This window comes from Protobothrops mucrosquamatus, unplaced genomic scaffold, assembly GCF_001527695.2.
Source record: "Protobothrops mucrosquamatus isolate PMUCROS unplaced genomic scaffold, P.Mucros_1.0 scaffold24, whole genome shotgun sequence".
Classification (NCBI taxonomy): domain Eukaryota; kingdom Metazoa; phylum Chordata; class Lepidosauria; order Squamata; family Viperidae; genus Protobothrops; species Protobothrops mucrosquamatus.
The window spans coordinates 1,354,500-1,371,167 of NW_015386409.1; the positions used below are offsets into that span (position 1 = coordinate 1,354,500).

At 37.5% G+C, this 16,668-nt stretch overlaps 1 protein-coding gene across 1 annotated transcript in view; it reads right to left on the reverse strand.

Moving 5' to 3' along the window:
* The window catches only part of LOC107283048 (protein zyg-11 homolog B), a 27,542-nt gene extending 11,907 nt beyond the window's left edge, over positions 1 to 15,635 (reverse strand). The window contains exons 1-3 of the mRNA XM_015810894.1: positions 15,405 to 15,635; positions 6,096 to 6,261; positions 4,348 to 5,102 (exon numbers count right to left, since the gene is read on the reverse strand). Of these exons, the coding sequence (XP_015666380.1) occupies positions 4,348 to 5,102; positions 6,096 to 6,261; positions 15,405 to 15,407 (924 nt within the window). The 5' untranslated portion in view covers positions 15,408 to 15,635. The remainder of the gene's footprint in view (positions 1 to 4,347; positions 5,103 to 6,095; positions 6,262 to 15,404) is intronic.
* Positions 15,636 to 16,668: the final 1,033 nt, after the last annotated feature.

Sequence of the window (16,668 nt, forward strand, 5' to 3'; positions counted from 1 at the left end):
CCGATACGCTCCCACAGAGAGGGTCTCCTCAGGGTGCCGTCAGCCAGACAGTGCCGGCTGGCGACCCCCAGGGGGAGGGCCTTCTCGGTGGGAGCCCCCACCCTTTGGAATGAACTCCCCCCAGAGATCCGGGTGATTCCGGATCTCCCCTCCTTCCGCCGCGCCCTCAAGACGTGGCTTTTTAAGCAGGCAGGACTGGTCTAAGTATTACTTTTAATTAGTTTTCTATTGGTTTTAAAGGATACTGATTGGCCTATTGCAATATTTTATTTTAATTGATTTTAAAATGTGGTATGTTTTTTGTATTTGTTTACTTGTTTTTAACGGGCTGTAAGCCGCCCTGAGTCCGCAAGGAGAAGGGCGGGGTAGAAATCTAATAAAATCAAAAAATCAAAAATCAAATTATCGATAAACTGGACAAACGATGTATCGGCAAGTCTGCTTTCCAACATGGTGCAAATTCTAAACCGGTAGACAACTCTGGTACACAGAGTGCATTGCAAATGCAGATGCAAACAACAGATTCACTGAATATCCCAAAATAATTAGTACCTATGTACCAGATCAAGCATCCTCAAAGTTAACCTGTGCCAGAGTTTTAAAGCAGTTCTTCAACTGATCCTTCAATTCTATAATAAATTGCTTTTCTAAGAAGTGGTCTATAGATATTGCAATAAAGAAACATTAGCCGTGAAAAGTGCTGAAACACAAGTATAAATTATTTTAAAATATTAAACAACACCAGGACTGGCATTATAAGAAATTTGTTCTGAATAGGTAACCTCTTTCTATCCAGTTTGAAACTTAAATATAGTAAACAAGTGCAAATCCTTTTCTTTTTAGTTAATTGTACTTGGCTAATAAATGGTCTCCATATGTCTTTATATAAGCTTACTTTGCTCATTTTTGATACTAATAAAAACTGCAACTGAAACATAAACTTACTGACCTACAAGGAGGAACTCCTCGATATAAATTTGTAACACTGGCGATATACAAGTCTAGGACGCTAAACATAAACAGGTAGTCCTCGACTTACGACCACAGACATTTGTTAAATGAGTTTTGCCCCATTTTACAACCTTTCTTGCCACAGTTGTTAAGTGAATCCTTGGAGTTGTTGAGTTAGTAACACGGTTGTTAAGTGACTATGGCTTCCCCATTCACTTTGCTTGTCAAAAGGTCGCAAAAGGTAATCACATGACCCCAGGACACTGCAACCGTCATAAATACGAGTCAATTGCCAAGCGTCTGAATTCTGATTATGTGACCATGGGGATGCTGCAATGGTCATCAGTGTAAACAATGGTCGTAAGTTACTTTTTTCAGTGCCGTTGTAACTTTGAACGGTCACTAAATGAACTATTGTACGTCAAGGTCTACCTGTACAATGTAATATATCAAAAATATTGAAGAACTAATCAGGAGAGAACATCTTGATCTGGTTTGTACATCACAATAAGTTGATTGTTTGACAATTTCAGTAACCAGAATTGTCCAACTTTTTGTGTAAATATTAAGCCACAAACCGCAACATACAATGTTAGACCTTGATATATGCATGGCTGGCTCAGGAATTTTGGGAGTTGAAGTCCACGAGTCATAAAAGAGCCAAGGTTGCCTACCCCTGTGCTAAATCAAAACCAAACAAATTACATTATTATTTATACTAGACTAGAGCAATAGAACCCAGCCATGAACAGAGAACTGTTGTTTCATAGATCAACCCTATTGTTTGGCTGGCAGGAACTTCTCTGTTCTTTACAGACAGAAGCGCAGCACCCTCTGCATCTCATTATTCTGCACATTGGAAGTGACGAGAACAACAACCAAGCAACAAACTAGCCACACAAAAAGTGAAGTGAACTTATTATTGTCGTTGTTGCGATAAGGGGGATTTAAGAGCAAGGTGATTTATTGTCTACACCAGGGGTAGGCAACCTTGGCTCTTTTATGACTCGTGGACTTCAACTCCCAGAATTCCTGAGTCAGCTGTGCTGACTCAGGAATTCTGGGAGTTGAAGTCCACGAGTCATAAAAGAGCCAAGGTTGCCTACCCCTGGTCTACAGTGAAGAAAAAAGCAAGTAACAGATGGAGTCATAGAAAAAACAATAAACATGGTTTTTGGACCACCCATCCAGTGGTGGGATTCAAATATGTGAACAACCAGTTCTGTGTGGATGCTGCTTCCGGAAGTCCATTCTGGGCCTGGGCAACAAAAAATTAGCTACCGGTTCTGCTGAACTGGTGCGAACTGGCTGAATCCCACCACTGCACTCACCCACAAGCTGAGATATACAAGGGTGATCGTGGGACATATATCTCTGGAGCCACTCCATTTTCCTGAATCCTCCCTAAAGAACCTAGATAACGTTTAGGAAATGCCAATAATCTCTAAGCAGGAGACGTTCCACACTATAACAAAGAATTCTTAAAAATGAAAATTACTCGGGAAAGATAATATGTATAAAGCAGTCCTTTATTTTTTTTCCCCAATTGTTTTATAGCAGCTTCTTTTTAAACAATACTAAGGAAAGTTATAAAAAAATGTCTTTGGTGGTAATACATTTCTCATGTGTCCCACACATAACACCATGTGTTTTTAAGATAACATTTTACTAGCTATATGGTTCCAGGGAGCCTTTTGGATAGCTTATGATGAAAGAAAAGTAAGGATAAAAGAAAGAGGAACCTGCAGTCTTAGGATCCTTAAAAGATGGAGCATAGTGAAACCGACAATTTAGTTTTATAAGTTAATTTAAAAAGAGAATGAAAGCTAGTGTTAAATACATATCTAACACCAGTGTAGAAAAGTCAAAGGATCCATATTTTAAGAAACGAAACCTACTTCTTATAATTTAAGAACAAAATTAATTTTCAGAAAACATTACTTCATGTCTACTAGATTCCACAAAAAAAAAGGTTAATTTTTTTTGGGTGGGGCATTATAAGAAATGTTACATTTTTTTTTACTCATGACATGTTGTTTTGGTTTCAAATAATAGCATAAATTAATACAGCTTTGCAAAAAGTATATATAATAAAGATGTAAATCTAATGTTAAACTACACCCTCTCTGTGTTTAGCAAGCACATTTCATTATAACGATTTGGTCGTTGTACGAAATGGTTGCTAAGCGAATACATGACAGAGAGAAAGAAAGAGAAATGCTGCAAAGATCGTTAGTTGAATTACTGTCTCATTCAAATAAACGTTTCCTGTACACATGCATTATTATGTACTTATATACACATGCATTGTTGTCAGGCATGGAAATTTGGTCATGAGAGCACACACTGGTTAGAAATTTCATTTTTACTACTGTTTATTATGGTCATATTTGCAAATGGTTGCTAACCAAAATAGCCACAAACAGTGGTTGTACATTCCTAAAATATAGAATTTGTTATTTAATGAACTTTTAACTCTACCGAGATAAGCTAAAGTAAATGGAAATAACTTTCTCTTCCTGATATTAAGTATTGGATTCAAGAATACGAATCTGTTATCTATTTTGAAAAGCCCTGACGTTCAAAAAGTGAGAAGGGGAAGCAATACATTTCTATACGATCTAGATTTAATAAAAATGGGTATTATATGCATCACCTTTTTCATTTGTTTCTATTCTTTTTTTTTTTTTTTTTTTTGCTATGCTTAGTTTATTTGAATCATTACAATGTATGTAATGGATCACTGGACAGCCGCTATTGAATTTTCTTCTGCTGATGTTGCACTAGTAGTTGTTTGATTTTGCTGCTGTAAAAAGAAAAATTTAAAAGCACCCTATACAATTATTAGTTTGGAGGGGGATATTATTAGAGTTAAGAAGATGGGTTTTTAGTTTAAATATGGAACAAAAAGATATCATTTGGTTTTTGAAAGAATTTTAGAGTATTATTTTTGTTTAAAAGTTATAATGTTATTTAGTGTTATTTTTAACATTCAAAATTATGTTATTATTATGGTATTTAATAATTGTATATTTGTTTTAAAAGAGAGTTAAAGGAAGTTATAGATTTGTTAGATTAATAGTTGATTAATGTTAGTTAGATTATGATTATTTTATTGTTAACCCTGTGATTGGCTCTGGGAAGTGAGGGGGGGGGAGGGATGGAGAGTTGGGTTTGGGGGAGAGGGGGATTTATATTGTAAAATTTTATACAATTTTCAATTAAAAAAAAAAAGAAGATGGGTTTTTGAATAAGTATCTATAGTTGCCGTTATCTTGGTATGCCCCCCATGTCCTCTTTTACACCAAACCATCAGAATTGGCCCATTGATCAGTTTGATGGCTTTCATTAAATAATTCAGATCTGTCATAACTACTGTAACAAACAGGTACCTACCTTCAAATTCCCTTCTCCAGTGAGAAATAATGAATAGCCAGCGTCAGTAGCTAGAAGCCCAACAAACTGCATTAAGGGCCGTTGTTTTACAAACGTTTCCACGGCTTCATCAGTCACATGCTTCCTCCCCGAGATGTCTAAAGATACAAGATTAGGCAAGATGTCTTTCTGTTCTAACAAACGAAGGGCAATATCCGACGTGAACTGCTTATCATCTGAAATATCAAGGTGATTCAGGAATTTTAACTCTCGTACTACATCCAAAATCTGAGTGGTTGTCATTTTCAAGCATTTCAGGTGGTGCACAGTAAGCGATTTGAGGCGATCCTTACAGGCGAGGATTGCAGTTATGTCGGTGACTGAAGTGTTGGAGATATCCAGACTTTCTAGTCTTGGAAGCGAAGCCACGTCAGCCAGATCTTCGTTGTAGAAGAGAACATTGGTGATGCTCAACGCACGAAGACCCGTCAGCTGACTGAAGCACCTTTCATAGGGATCTTCCAGGGAAAGAGTTAGCGAGTTCAGCACAAGGCATTGAAGGTTTTGCTGAATCCACTTATTGCTGCCGAGTCCGCTGATGATATCTGTGATTGTGATGTCTGCGTTTACACCAGTCGCATCAAGCTCCACCAGCTTGTGGTGACAGAATGCTTTCCAAAAAGCTACCGCGGAAATTTTTGCTTTACGGATGCAGGCTCTTTTCAAACGCATCTGGTTGCCTCGAAAGATCCCCACTGTTGCATCGTTAAGCAGCCCTAAAGGGAGGGAAGAGTACCAGATACATCACATATACAGTTTTAAAAGTGAAAAACAAGCCAGCTATCACAATTCAGGGAATTTCCACTTCAGGCCCAGGTAACAAAGAAAAAGCAAGTTCGAAAAGGAGAAAGTAGGAATCAATTGCACTCCTTATTCTCTAACGTCCTCTTTCTTCTTTCCATCCCCAACTTTTTTTGGGGGGGGGGGTTTAACAAGCTGATTTCACAGGACAGCTACAATAATACCAACTTATCCTTTCCTCTTCTGCACGGTGCCATTGCTGGAGCACTTCTACACAAGGGGGTTTTAGTGTTATCACTTCCATTCTCCAATTGCACAAAAACTGCCAGGCCTCAAATACCGTTAAATGCTGTACTGTAATTTACAGTGGCTAATGAAAGAGAATGTGCTGATCGCCTTCTATTTGCTTGGTGTGTAGAATACCATTTAATTCTTAATGCCATCAATTTTGCTGTCATGGTTCCGAAGAAGCAGCTTTTCAAAGAACTTTGAGGCTTTATTTACCTTAAAGAATCCTTTTATTGCTACATAGCTTCAGCACGTACATAATGAAGCCAAAAACTGAATCCTCCCACCCCCAATCACCCGTAACAAAGCATAACTCACTCCTTCATTTTACAGTCATCAATCACGTTCTCCAATTAGTTTGAAGTGTGAACTGTCCCTCCCATAACTCCTCTGGTTACAGCTGACCTTGGCAATGCTGTACTGAAATATTGTTGTGGTTAACTATCATACTTTCCCACCCGCAGGCTAAATAAAACACGTTTGCTTCTTCATATATGGTAAGCAAGAACATCCGATGTTAGCAGTCTTGACATTTGCATCGCTTCAGCTAAAAAATAGCCATGCCAAATCAAGTGGGAGATCATAATCAAAAGCAGGGAAACTCAAGCCCTAATTTAAATAACTAAGATGGCTCACTTGAATGGAGTCCCCAGTTACCAGATCTGGATGGATTATTTTACCGTGGAATGCCATTGTCCGCAGCAATCGATCAGCCACTTCTTGTGGAAATATTCCAGGCTCTTGCAAACATAATGTCCCATCTTGCCTTTCTGTACAAAACTTCTCAAGATCAGAGGTTAGGTAATTTAAGCAGATGTCAAGCAGAGAATATGGTGAAGCTTCTTCCTGCAGAAAGAAGTCCAATGTCTAACATTTGAAATTCAGAAAGGCAGCATTTATCACAGTTTAACTGACAAGGGGGTAGGGAGAACGGCACTTGCCATTCTCAGCATCACTAAAAATAAAACTCAGAAGGGAGAAGCTGGTACCAGAGGCCATTTTGTGCCAGTGGGGACAATCTGCATTGTAATAAGTGTCCATTTACATAAGTAGGTAGCTGGCTGAAATCATGTAATTACAAATCATTGACATAAAGGTAATTTACTTTCAAAATGAAATTACAGACCCAAAAGGGAAGAGAGCAAGAAATGATTTTTTTGATCTGGTATCACTTACTCTGATCTCTATTTTATTAGGGTCAAACAAGTGCCAAAGCCTGAACATACCTGTACTCAAAATTGATATACTATTTATTGGTTTACTTTTAGTTTCAGATCTCAAAATATACATATGGAACAAGAGGGGAAACTAGACTTAGCGCAACACTGGTGGGCACGTGTGTTTGTGTACACATGTCCTATTTTACAAAGGACTGTTTTCTGTTGGAAAACTGTCTACTCCAAATACATTTTAAAGAGAAAGAACCTTAAAGAAACGTAGCAAACAATGACCAGCTACTAAAAAAAATACAAATTATTTAATTATTGGCTTCGCTCGCTCATGATGCTAAGCGTTGGTGTTATACATCATATGTTAAATAAAGCACACTGGCTGGATTCTACATTCAATGGCTAAATGTACGCAACCCTGCTAAGACAAAACCGTTCTAAGTCTGTTATTCTGTTAAAAACAAGCATATCAGATTATGGCTTAATGCAGAAATGTGAACTAGCCATTATCTCCTTTGACAGGTCCCTCCTTTCTATTTAAATTAATTACAGTTATTATCTCAAAACGGTATCTCCATATATAAATTATCATCTCCATATTTGATGATACTCTGGCCTCTTTTTGGTAATACAGGTTCTCCTTTTTGACATGTGTTACACCATTCAAATCCAATTTTGTTTCCCAACAATTGTAGTTTTTCTGTATTAGGTAATTTATTTCCTACATCCTCACCCATCATCTACAAAGAGATTCATGTTGTAGTACACAAACAGACACACACAAATGCTTGATATTTAGAGGGAGAAGAGCTCATTAAGTTTCAGTTTTTCAAGTAGTGGAAGCTAAACTAAATTAAGGCTAATTTATATAGATATTATTGTATCATATAAAAAAAGAGAATCAACAAATGAATAAACAATGTCTTGCTAATTTTAACAGCTCTGGCCATTACTTAAGAGTGGCACCTAAAATGATATTTAAACATACAAAGTAATGCAAATATACACTTTTCTTATTAAGCAGAATCCTGAATCATCAAGCAAGAGTAATATGTTCAACAAAACTGGTTGAACAGCATTACCACACTTTAAGGTTTTTAAGGTGGATTTAACAGATCATTTTCCAAGTCTGTATTTCTTGTACTACAGAGCAGGAAGTTAATTTTAGTGTCAGATTGTGGACATGGGCACAGTCCTATAATTTTATTCCTCATGCTGAAGAAACATGTTAGAATGGACATAGAGGACACAAAACAATGACTGTTTTGGTTATCCTTGTGTCTTCTGCACTGGTTCATGTTGTTATGGTAACATATTGCAAAACATGTACAGTTCATAATTTATAATAAACAAGTATTCATGAACTAAAGCACAGATACTTTCTTATTCAAATTATCCAGGTATTTTCCCTTTGTTTTCTTCCTATATCTACATACAAGTCTGTCGTTTTCAATAATTTAGCTTTCAGTAGCTCACAGAGTAACACAAATATTGTGACTCATTCACAATGCAGACAAAAGAAAGCAAGCTGTACACTCCCACAGAAAATTTTAAAAATAGCTCTACCAATTATTTAACTAAAAAATTTAAGTCCAAACCAATGTACCAGTCTGGCTCAATAATAGTATTTCTCTTTGATTTCAGCTTGAAATTTTATATAAGCTTTTTGCCTCGTTTATTTGCTTCATGTAAGCTTATCTTAGGACTCAGATGAGCTAAAATAAAATGCATTCAGGCTTCACAAAAAGCATATCCAAAGAACCGCATATGCAACATCCAGTTCATTCTCTCAGCTATACAGAACTGAATTTGACATATCTAATTCTTAAGACTGAAGACTAATCATTCTTCCAGAAAATATTATTAAACAGAAACTAGAGTAAAATATGGAAAAGGGGAGGATGCAGTTCTTATTAGTACCTGCTAATTGTACAGTAATGGTTTACTTTGAATTATCAACATTATTGCTACTATCACAGCACACAGATGGCATTAAAACAGCTTGCAATCTGGAGACTGTACATACAGACCAAACAGCTATGCAGCACTGTTGGTAGAATCCCTACTTTCAGTATATTTCCTAATGATAAAATATAAATAAAGCCAACAAGATGGATTAAAAGTTACTGTCAGAGTGAATCAAGAGAAAAAAAGTTTCACTCTCTCAGCAACATGTCTTAGAATAAGAATAGAATAGAATAGAATAGAATAGAATAGAATAGAATAGAATAGGAGCTGGAAGGGACCTTGGGGACCTTCTAGTCCAGCCCCCTGCTCCAGCAGGAGAACCTATACCATCTCAGTCTAGCCTCTTTTTAAAAATCTCCAGTGATGGAGCACCCACGATTTCTGGGGGCAAGCTGTTTCACTGGTTAATTGTCCTCAATGTCAGGAAGTTTCTCCTTAATTCCAGGTTGCTTCTCTCTTTGATCAGTTTCCAACCATTGCCCTGCCCTCTGGTGCTTTGGTGAATAACGTGACCTGCTCTTCTTTGTGGCAGCCCCTCAAATACTGGAATACTGCTATCGTGTCTCCCCTATTTCTTCTTTTCTTTAGACTAGCCAAACCCAGGTCCTTTGTGTGTTTTAGTCCCCAGGCCTTTGATCATCTTAGTTGCTCTTCTCTGAATTTTTTCCAAACTCTCAACATCTTTTTTGTGATATGGTGACCAAAATTTGCTGCAGTATTCCAGGTGTGGTTTTACTAGGTTTTATAAAGCGGTATTAATACTTTGCGTGATCTTGATTCTATGCTTCTATTTACACAACCCAGGATTGTATTAGCTTTTTTGGGTTGCTGCTGCACACTGCTTGCTCATAGTCAAGTGATCGTCCACTAGGACTCCAAGGTCCCTCTCACAGTTACTGTTTTTGAGCCAGGTCTCGTCCAATCTGTACTTGAACCTTTGATTTTTCCTGCCTAAATGTAAAACCTTGCTTTTCTCCACTTTGAAACTCATTTTGTTGGATAGGGCCCATTGTTCAAGTTTGTCAAGATCTTTTAGCATCCTGAGTTTGTCTTCTGGGGTGTTGGCTACTCCTGCCAATTTGGTGTCATCTGCACATTTGATGAGTTCCCCTTCAATTCCCTCATCTGATGAATATATTGAAGAGTACTGGGCCTAAGATGGAACCTTGTGGTACCCTACTGTTTATTCCTCTCCATGTGGATGTAGTGCCATTGAGGACTACTCGTTGAGTACAGTTTGCCAGCCAGCTATAGATCCATCTGGTGGTGATGTTGTCTATTCCACCTTTTTCTAGCTTACCAAGGAGTAGGTTGTAGTATACCTTACTGCCTTACTGAAGTCAAAGTATACAGTATGCCTTACTGAAGTCAAAGTATATTACGTTCACAGTATTTCGCTAGTCTATTAGTTTAGTCACTTTGTTGAAGAATGAAATAAGATTGGTTTGGCATGATCTGTTTTTAACAAACCCGTGCTGGCTACTGATTATAACTTTGTTTGCTTCTAGTTGTTCACAGATCTGTTTTTTTATTATCTTTTCTAGGATCTTCCCAGATATTGATGTTAAATTGATTGGTCTGTAGTTTCCTGGGTCCGTTTTTTTCCCCTTTCTTGAAGATGGGAACCACATCAGCCCTTTTCCAATCCCAGTCCTCCAGGAGTTTTGAAAGATGTGGTACAATGGTTCTGAGATAACATTTGCCAGCTCTTTCAGAACTCTGGGATGTAATCTGTCAGGCCCCGGTGATTTATATTCATCAAGGTTGGATAGGTGTTCTCTTACCACTTTCTTGCTTATTTTAATTTTTGTTTCTAATTTGTCTTTTGCAGTGTTTTTGTTTTGTTTTGTTGGGCTATACTTTCTTGTTGTGTGAAGACTGATGCAAAGTATGAGTTAAACAGCTCTGCTTTCTCCCTGTTGCCTGTTATTTCCTTGCCATCTTCTCTCTTTAGTGGACCTACAGTTTCCTTGACTTTTTTCTTGTTGTTAATATGTTGGAAGAAACTTTTTTTTAATTATCCATGATTTCTGTTGCAAATCTTTGTTCGTTCTGAGCCTTTGCTTTCCTGACTTCATCTTTGCATGTTCTGGCTGTCTGCTGATAATCACCCTTAGTTATGTGCCCCCTCTTTCCATTTTTTGTACTTGTCCTTTTTGTCTTTCAGTTTGTCAGAGAGATCTTTGTGCAGCCATGCTGGTTTCTTCTTGAATTTCTTGTTTTTCTTTTTCAATGGTATTGTGCTGGTCTGGGCTTTTATGATCACATTTTTCAGAGTTTCCCACGCTTCTTAGGTTGTTTTCCCCTTTAGGATTTTCATCCATGGGATCTTTCCTAGGTTCTCTCTGAGTTTGTTAAAGTCAGCTCTTTTGAAGTTCAAGAAACTTGTTGGATTGTTATCTGTTGCTAGTGTTTGCGTTATATTAAATTTCAGTATGACACGGTCACTTTCACCCAAGGTTCTGGCAACTTCAACTTCCTCTTACACATAGCATTGCTCATTACTTACTCATAAGAGTGTTTTTTACTTCAAAAATCCAATTAAAACTAGGTCTGTCTGAAAAAGTATTCTCGGCTCATTTCTAACATTTAGCTTGGGAATATTCCTTTTTCAGAAAAATGGGAAATCAGACATTTAGTGCTTGCCGTATAGAGAAATTTCATGGAGAAAATGTAAAGCATAGAACAGATTTAAGTTACTATAAACAGTAAAGAGACCTTATTCAAGCTGGTCTAAGACAAGGTGGATGTTAAAAACTTCTTCCATGTGGGATCTAGCCTTATATGCTGGAATTGCACTCAGCATTGTTCTACCCAGCTGAATAGAACCAAGTAGGAAAAGCTGTCTTGGAATGATAAATTATTTTCACAAAAGTTCTGGAACAAATCTTTGGAAATGTTCAATATGAAGTCTTGGCCTCACTGTTTGCTATGCAATATCAACAGACAGCAACTAATCATATATTTTTACAGGGAAAGCATGAAAAAGGTGGGCAAGAAAAAATATTCTTCCTTTTTCAAAACCAGGAACAGGGTTTATTAATTAATACTGACTGCAGGAGATTTAAAACAAAAATGAATAAATAAAAAATAAAATTATATAACACATAATTAAGTTATTACTGTATGTTGATGGTGACTAACTTAAATGACTTAAAATGGGATTTGAATAGTTCATGGAGAACAAATTGATCAAGTACTATTCATCTTGAAGACTTGTGTTATTCCTACATTAGTGGGAGTGTGCCTCCAAATCCAGTTGTAAAAGATACAACCAGTGGGAGAGATGTATGTCTCCATCTCTGTATGTTACCTGATTCGCCTCTGAACCAAAAGTTAGACTAAAATACATACGTATTGGGCTGATGTCTATAGATAAACCCATATGGTTTATTCTATGTGTTCATTTCTCTATTTCAATCCTTTTTTTCACTACACTTTATATTCCTTTCAGAATCTCCAATATATTAGATAATAAATTACATGAATTTTCTCTTAACCCTGTCTAAAGTCTTTTGTATCATTTTATCTACTAAGTTCATTGCCTTCAAACTCTTGAATAAGTTTTTCTAAAACTCCTTAGATATCTGTTCTTCTAGCCTTCTTTTAATTTGCTGAGATTTTAACTAAGCATTAATTATCCCTGTGTCTTTTTAAATATTACGTTCTTTACTATGTCTATTTTTAAGATTGTAAGCTTATTTATTACATGCTGCAGAGTGTATTTTTAAGCATTTAGGAAGGCAATTATATACAACCTTTTAAAGGTTATAAACCTCAACAGATAATCAATATATTCGTCCTAGAACACAATGGGTGCTCTTTTTTCTTGGATAAGTTTATTCCAGAATCAATCTGATATTTATTGGCCATGTGAATAAAATCATTTGTATTCCATAATGCCATGATACTGCAGCTTTTTTTAACACTAAAAAATCACACTGGAAAAACTATTGTACAGGTAAACATACATCTATCTTTTATACTAAGACATAATGTGTGCCGAACATTCTTGTTTTCTCACACCAAAACTGCATTCTGATTTCTCTTTTTTCCAAATATTTTATTAATTTTCTATAGTCACAAATCCTTAATATTTTATCAGCAATATATTGTCTGGGTTTCAATATTTAGCTTACTAATACATGTTAAACTCCTTTCTCTCTACTTCATTTTTCTAGCCATTGATAAAATGTATCCCATGTTCTAAAGTATTCTGAATCTTCTTTCTCTTTCATTTTCAGTGTCAATCTGTCCATTTCTGCACAGTCTAAAATTTCCTTAATTATCTCTTCCTCCACTGGTAGTTCTTCATCTTTCCAAAGTTGAGCAAATACAATTCTCGCTGCAGTTAATACCTGTAACATTAAGTATATACATTCCTTCTCATAATTTCCTACAATTATACCTAACAAAAATAATTCTGGCTTAAAATCTATCTCAGTGGTGGCGAACCTATGGCACATGTGCCACAGGTGGCACGCAGAGCCCTCTGTGTGGGCACGCGTGCCATCACCCCAGTCCTAGGCCTTCAGCTGGGTTTTATAAAACCTTTTCGCTTTAGGCTTCCACCACTGTGTGCAAAAAAAAAAAAAAAGGTTCAATCAATCAATTTCAACTTCTCGCAGGAAAAAAAAAGATCTCGCAAAGTTGGAATTGATTGATTGAACTTTTTAATTCCCACCGCAGCCATGCCCATCCAATGGGCCACACCCACCCAATTGGCCATGCCCACCCGGCATCCGAGGATACATAAGTGGGTTTTGGGTAGATCAGTGATGGCGAACCTTTTAGAGACTTGAGTGCCCACTAAAAGGTTCGCCATCACTGATCTATGTGTTTTTAGTCATTTTCTCTCACCATATATGTATTCTTGATCAAAATCTTTTGGCTTTAGGGCATGTCCACCAAAGATGATAATATGTGCCTGGCTTTTCTCTACAACAATTACTAGACATATTTTTAAACATTTTTGCTAACCTCACAGGTGTTGTGCCATCTGTAAAACATTTTATATAGATTTTCTTTGTAAGCCACCGCTTTATTTTAGAATTTCTTTCCCAAAGGCTTTGCCAGTTTTCTAACTCTATGTTATGCCCAAAGTTTTTTGCCCATATTATCACTGTTTCTTTAACTTGTTACTCTTCCATCTTTAAACTTAACATATACTTAGTTTCTTAATTTTTCATCTGATGTCAATAATATCTGATCAAATTCTGTCTGTTCTTTGTAAAATCCAGATGTTTTAACATCTTTTTCATATCTCGTTTGAATTTGCAGGTGTGGCCAACATGATAGATCAATGCCCTGTTCTTCCAGTTCTTGTCTGGTTTTTAGTTTCTCTTCAGTATTCAAAATGTCTTTATAAGTCACAATTTTCTCATAGTTGATTAAGTTTGGGTGAACAAACACTTCCATTGTTGAAAGCCATCCAGGTATTTTCATATAATACATTCTGATTTCTACTGCTCATTGTTCTTCTTCACCAAGAAGTGGTATGGCAGATGTGTGAAAGCTTACAAGACATTCTTAAAGTAAATGCAGGCATTTTGCCATACTTTATGCATGTTCAGCTTGTAGTGTTCAAAGCCTAACTCAAACTATCATTCACATCAAAAACCAGATATATAATGGGTGCGTTAGACTGGAAGATCATTATAGCTTGGCCAAACCCAGCCCTAAAGGAGGACAGTATTCTTATGGGTTTGGGAGTTACATAACAAGAGATATCTTAACAAATACTATATAGTTTTTCCCTATTCCTTATATCTAAAAGAACTCAAACTATATAGCAGGTTATACTGTATGCAACATTACTGGTTTATATGAGTTTCACAGGAAGGATTTGCCTACAGCTTCAAACCTCGGGGTCTCTATATACCCCCTTCTTTGCCTTTCCATCTATTCCAAGGGCTCTGTCCATCTGTTTCATATACACATACTGTAAGTAAGGCTGACATTTTTTTTCTTACTGCATAGTGATTCTTGTTAACCAAAACTGTATCGATTTCTGCCACACCTTACAAAAACTAGCCACTTACCTAACTACCTTGTTATAAACAATCTAGAATACTACTCCTTATAATTTAACAAGCTGTTCTCTGAGTCAGAGTGAAAAAAGAATGGATGTCTCTTCCCTCGAGTTTCAATGCAAGACTATATGAGAAATTCTGATTCCAGTTCCCATTAGCATTTGTAAATACAATTATGTAGTAACGGAAGTGTCTGTTCAACCAAACACATCAACAGAGCTCAGGGATAGGTTCCCCTGAGCATGAGATACATCTTACTTAGAGCTATCATATCTGGGCTGCAAAAATCCAAACTACCGCTAGATAACATAGTCGTGGGATGTGTTGGCCGCCTTCGGTGGCCATCTAGAATTTTGAGATGTATAGAGCCCTACTTTGCAATAGAGTCCCCACATAGAGCCCTACTTTGCAATAATGGAATCCAATAGCTGCTGCACATTCCAATCACTTCTAAAAGCTCTAATCACAAATTTCTACCACTATTCTCATTCCATTAAGGGCATCAGGCAAGGGTCAGGTACCCCCCCCCCCCAAGCCTATTTGTTTACCCTATTAGGTCGAGTAAATCTTAGCGAAATCCCTTTCCCCAATATCCAGAGACATCTTCGCCCGTTTGCTGGAGACCAATAAAGCAAGATCCGCATTAGTGACAGATCGGGAGGGACACAATAGGAAGCAGTTATTCCATATTCCAAAATCCGAAATCAAAAGAGGGGTACTCCCCCGGGGTCTTGTCCCCCCTCCCACATATGGGTCTTCTACGCTTGATCTCTCCGTCCTCTTCAGGCAGCCGCGGCAATCCCCCCACGCACCCACTCACCATTTCTGCGCCAGGGACCCCACAGCTGCGTGCTCCTCGCCTCCTGGTTTGTGTTATTGTGGGGCGGGCCCCGACCACCGTGCAGAAGCGAGCCGGGGCCCCCCAGCTTAGCTGTCACCCTCGACCTGGAAGTGAATTTGCCTCAGCCGAGCCGGCATTAAACCCACACACGCAGACACACAAGCTCTCGGGGAGCTGTTGCTTGCCCTTAAAGGAGACGCGCTTAGAGAAGCTGGAGGAAGGCTTTTTTTTTCTCTCTCTCTCTCTCTCCCCAAAAGGTTCGGAGCCACAACGAAACTGCTCCGAAGTAAGTCACCTCGAATTCCCTGCGGTTTAGTCTCGCCAGTTGGGGAGTGTAAAATTGCAGACGGAATGATTGACAGTCGCCCTCCTCCTGTTCAACTGCTGAAACTTATGGTGCCGTTAATAGAGAAGAAGAGCGTCCCGGCATTCATGCAGAGTGCCTTCCTTGCTACTGAATAACCACAGTAGGAGAGTCCTGAATCGAAAATGTATCCTGAATCGCACCTCTATTTATTTGTGCACATCATGTTTTTAGGTCACTTCTTTTTTCATCAAACAGGTAGCTTGTGAATGCATTTTGAAATACATATAATTCTAAGTTGCAGCAAACATGGAAATGTAGCTATGGTCAGTAGCAAGGTCAATAGCACAGTTAAACTGAAAAGGTTTTTTTAAAAACCACCATAGAATCATGGAAGCATTTCCGGGTAATAAAATGATTGATGTCTCCTTGATCTTTTGGGGAGAAATATCACGCAGACAAGTTGCTATCACTAAACATAGCCACTTATAAATTTAAAGATCAAAACATTCTTCCATCAAGATCTGCCCTTGGTGAATTCATAGGACAATCTAAGTAATTTTCTAGCAATATTAATTTATTGATCAACTTTGTATATAGTAGTCGCCCATCTCAGCAAAAGCAACTCTGGGCACTGTACAACCAATATTATAACTTGTTGCTTTTGTTTATTTTTTATTTCTCCTTAAAATCCATATGGATGTCCTATCAAAGTATTTATTAACCATGATTAACTTCAGACGGCAGTCAAAAGTAAGTAACTGCTGCCACCTGATGGTTTCTTTTAGATTTACTTCAAGTAAGCAAAGGGATCAAAAGGTAGGCATCAAAGCATAACCAAGGTGGTTACAGGATCCCTTACTCTTACTGGAAGCACTATAGCCTACAACTTGTATGCCACAGTCTACGATATATAAACTTCATGCTGGAAAACATGCA